Source organism: Anopheles bellator, unplaced genomic scaffold, assembly GCF_943735745.2.
Source record: "Anopheles bellator unplaced genomic scaffold, idAnoBellAS_SP24_06.2 scaffold00987_ctg1, whole genome shotgun sequence".
NCBI lineage: Eukaryota > Metazoa > Arthropoda > Insecta > Diptera > Culicidae > Anopheles > Anopheles bellator.
In genome coordinates this window covers 1-3,716 of record NW_026685111.1, presented here as the reverse complement: position 1 = coordinate 3,716, position 3,716 = coordinate 1, and the positions used below count along the sequence as shown (strand labels likewise).

At 44.6% G+C, this 3,716-nt stretch overlaps 1 protein-coding gene across 1 annotated transcript; it reads right to left on the bottom strand.

Annotated features, from left to right (window-relative positions):
• Window positions 1-5: 5 nt before the first annotated feature.
• LOC131214460 (toll-like receptor Tollo) lies at window positions 6-1,283 on the bottom strand (the record flags this gene model as incomplete). Its single annotated transcript, XM_058208831.1, has 1 exon — window positions 6-1,283. A coding segment is annotated over exon 1 (1,278 nt), but the record flags the coding sequence as incomplete, so codon positions are not given.
• Between the last annotated feature and the right edge of the window lie 2,433 nt (window positions 1,284-3,716).

The following is a 3,716-nucleotide window of genomic DNA, read 5'->3' as shown; positions in this document are numbered from 1 at the left end:
ACGGTCGTGTTCCAGTCCCGAATCGGATTCTTATCGTCGTAACAGTAGATACCCTTCACATTGGTCTGGTTGCTCACGGCCCCGGAGTGTTTGGCCAACTCGATCGAGTTGCTGTTGCAATAGCGCACCAGCTTTGTAAGGTAGGTGCAGTTCCAGCGGTTATCCGTAATGCCGAGCACGACCAGTTTGGGGAAGTTCTTCTTCATCTCGTCGTGCTGGATCGACCTCAACCGGTTGCCATCGATGTAGAGCGTCTGCAGCTGTGTCGACGACGTCAGAATGTCCATATCGAGGTTGTTCAGGTTGTTGTACGAAAGATCGAGCCACTCGAGGGCCTCCTGCTGGGCGAATGTGCCGTGCTGTAGGTTTGAGATCGACGTGCGCTCCAAGCTGAGCTCCTTCAGCTTCTTCAGCAATTCGAAGCTCTCCAACCGCAACGCACCAAGGTTGTTGTACGATAGGTCAAGCGTAGACAGCGAACTCAGCTTGCCGACGCTGTCCAGCGAGGTGATGGAGTTCTTCCCCAGGTCCAACACCTGCAGCTTCATCTCGGTAACTGGGTCACTGGTAACGTTACTGATCTGGTTGTTGTTCGCCAGCACTATATGGATGTGCACCGAAATGTAGATCTCCTGCAGCAGGTTGTCACTGAGAATCACCTTCGTCGCGTTGACATGCTGTAAATTGATCCGCTCGATGCTATTATTTTGCAGCGAAATTAGGCTGCGACTAACTGCGGCACCGGACGAAACCGTAAAGGCATGATCGTCTACCACACGAAGGCGATTGTTCTGCAGCAGAATGACCTCCAGGTTCAAGTTACTACCAAACAAGCCACCGTCTAACACTTCCAGCTCGTTGCCGTCCAGATAGATACCTCGCAGGGCCTCCAGAGGTGAAAAAACCTCGGCATTCAAGGTGCGCAATTTGTTCCGCTCCAAGAACAGAAGCCGCAGCACGTTTAGCGAGTGGAACGCCGCGCTCTCGATGTGACTGATCTTGTTGAGCGTGAGGTTAAGCGTAATTAAGGTAGACGCACCGTCAAACACGAAGCTTTTCAGCTCGCTCATTTGGTTCTGGGACAGATCCAGTCTTCGCAGCGAACTGGCCCGATCGAAGCTGTAGCGCGCGATGTGCTTGATGTTGCAGTCTACCAGCGACACGTTCTTAAGCTTGCCATATGTATCGAACAACTTTTTCGGAACCTCCTCCATCGACGAGTTAAGGAAGGTTACTTTCTCGAGATAGTTGCTTGTGAAACAGTGAAAGTAAAAGTTCGCCATTTCCTTGATGACCACACTGCGAAAGATGGCGCTGGTCGAATCATACCGCGTTTCACATGGGAACTCTACCAACGTCGTCAAGCCGGTGGCTGCAAACCTTTGAAGTAGCAACAATATTACACTCCATTACAACAGACAGCACGCACAATTCTTACAAAATCACCATGGAAACAGCCTGCCGAACCAAACCCATCCTGCCGAAGACGAAACGTGGTTGGCACCAACCTCTGTCAACTCCGCGTTCAGACTGCGGCCGGCATCTGACCGCTTGGCCTTTTTGCAACTTCGCAGTTTCTTGGGAAGCTGCGTTCTGTGTTCTCACGTACTTCGGATGGAGATAAGGCAATTGATATTTCGTTTCCGTCCGTCTTTGCCAAATGTGCGGTTTGGTTCTGCAGATCCTATTAGGTGTATAACTAAATTCCTTCCGTTTTTATTCGACATTTGTGAGCTAGCTACAACAACAAAACGTATGACTAGCTAAATGAAAGTATTGTCCGTCGTTAGCTACTACTTTCTTCCATCTTTTAGGTAGTTCCTCGATTCCGTGTCGATAGAACTTCTTATCTTTTTGAGGGATCCACTCAGATATCGTTTTTTCAATACTTTCATAATAAGTAACCCGCTGTGCTGCCAAATCGTTACTCATGCAGCGGAAGAAATACTCCGAAAGAGCTACGTTTGGAGAATACAGCTGGAAGGTTAGCAGTTCCCGTTCGCCATTTTCGCCATTTTGAAAAATCAGATTATTCTGTCTTTTTCCCATTCTCGTCGTTTTATGGCCGAAGCTTTGCTTCAAATGCTTTAATAGTTGTCAATAGGGTTGTCCATTAATAATTTCATTAGGTTTTAAAAGCTCACAGTAAACCAAACCTTTCATATCCCACCATATATACAGCATAACTGTTGCAAAGTGAATATTTCGCTTTGGTTGCGAAGGACCAGGTTCACCATTTGGCATTTTGTGTTTGGGATTCTTGTAATAACTCCCCTTTTCATCACCAGTGACGATTCAGTACAAAAACGATGGAAAACTATCGTGTGGTTAACTCCTAACATTTGTGCAAGTTTTTATGGCATCTAACATGCATTCCGATCGAGCAATGTTTCCAATTCTTCATCGTCAACTTTGTTGACTGTTCAGGTCGCTCTTGGTCTTGCAAACCAAAATCACCACTGTTTAACCGTGCAAACCACATCCGACAAGTTCGGTCAGTAAGAGCAAGTTCACCATAAATTTCCATAAAAAATGGGATGTCTTTCGGTAGTAGTTTTCTTCATACTGAAGTAATGAAAAAGTACTCCACACAAAAACACTCTACCAGGAACAAAATTTGACACGCTCAAATGCTTAAAAAAGGGGTTGTATACACTTTGACAAAAAACCTATACTGCGTTAGATGCGTAATTACAGATAGCTAAACGCATATTTCATTAAAAAAATATTTATGACATTTAGTAAATAATACCATCTACTGTGAAACGGCAGGAATTAAGTCATACACCTAATATTGTACTGATCTGGCAGCATTGCCGGCCACACTGCGTGATTCATTGCCTTAGGGACGTAAAATACGAGGTGTGTTCAAAAAGTTCTGATCATTTTGTATTTATGTGGGCTACTGTCGTGGATCGGCAACGGAGCTGTTAATACTGTCAAACGTGAGCAGACAGTCGTGAGCCGTGACAAGTTTGGACATTTTGAATAATCAGTCAATTTTTGACAGCTTTTTTCCTTGGACGTGTTTTGGCTCAACGGATGTTTTTGCCTATTCCAAAAGTAATAAATTTTTAATTTGAGTTTTGGAAACAGGAAAAAGTCACAGAGGACCAGATCTTGGGAATGCAGTGGCTTTGGCATCATTAAAGGGCCCAAAATTCGCGCTGCACATTGTTTTGGACAAAGCTTCGTACAGAAACAACAATGTGTGAGTCAGGGGCGCGATAGCCAATTTTGGTTTTCCCACAAATCCTGGTGTTTGTGATGTATAACTAGCATGTAATATTCCTCATTGACCGTGCTATCTTGTGGCAGCAACTCATGTTACACCACGCCCCTGAAATCAATCAAACCACATTTTGGACCACCAAAAAAGGCTGCTTTGAGCTTCACTATAAGCCACAGTCAACATTTCGAATGCGTCCATAAAAAGATTCTTCTCCATCCATTTTATGGAGCAGAGAAATCGACGTTGAGCCAAAAGTTGTCCAAGCAAAGAGCTGTCAAAAATTTACTTATTACTCAAAATGGGCGAACTACTCACCATAAGTGAGTGACATAAGAAGCGACAAAACGCCAGAAAAAAATCGAAAATCGAATGTACGTTCTTTCGGATCTTTTTGAACACACCTCGTAATTGGTCCAAACCAAGTAACGCTACAGTAGAAGCTGTGATTATTCTTTCATCTGAGACATGGTGGACATTGCACACA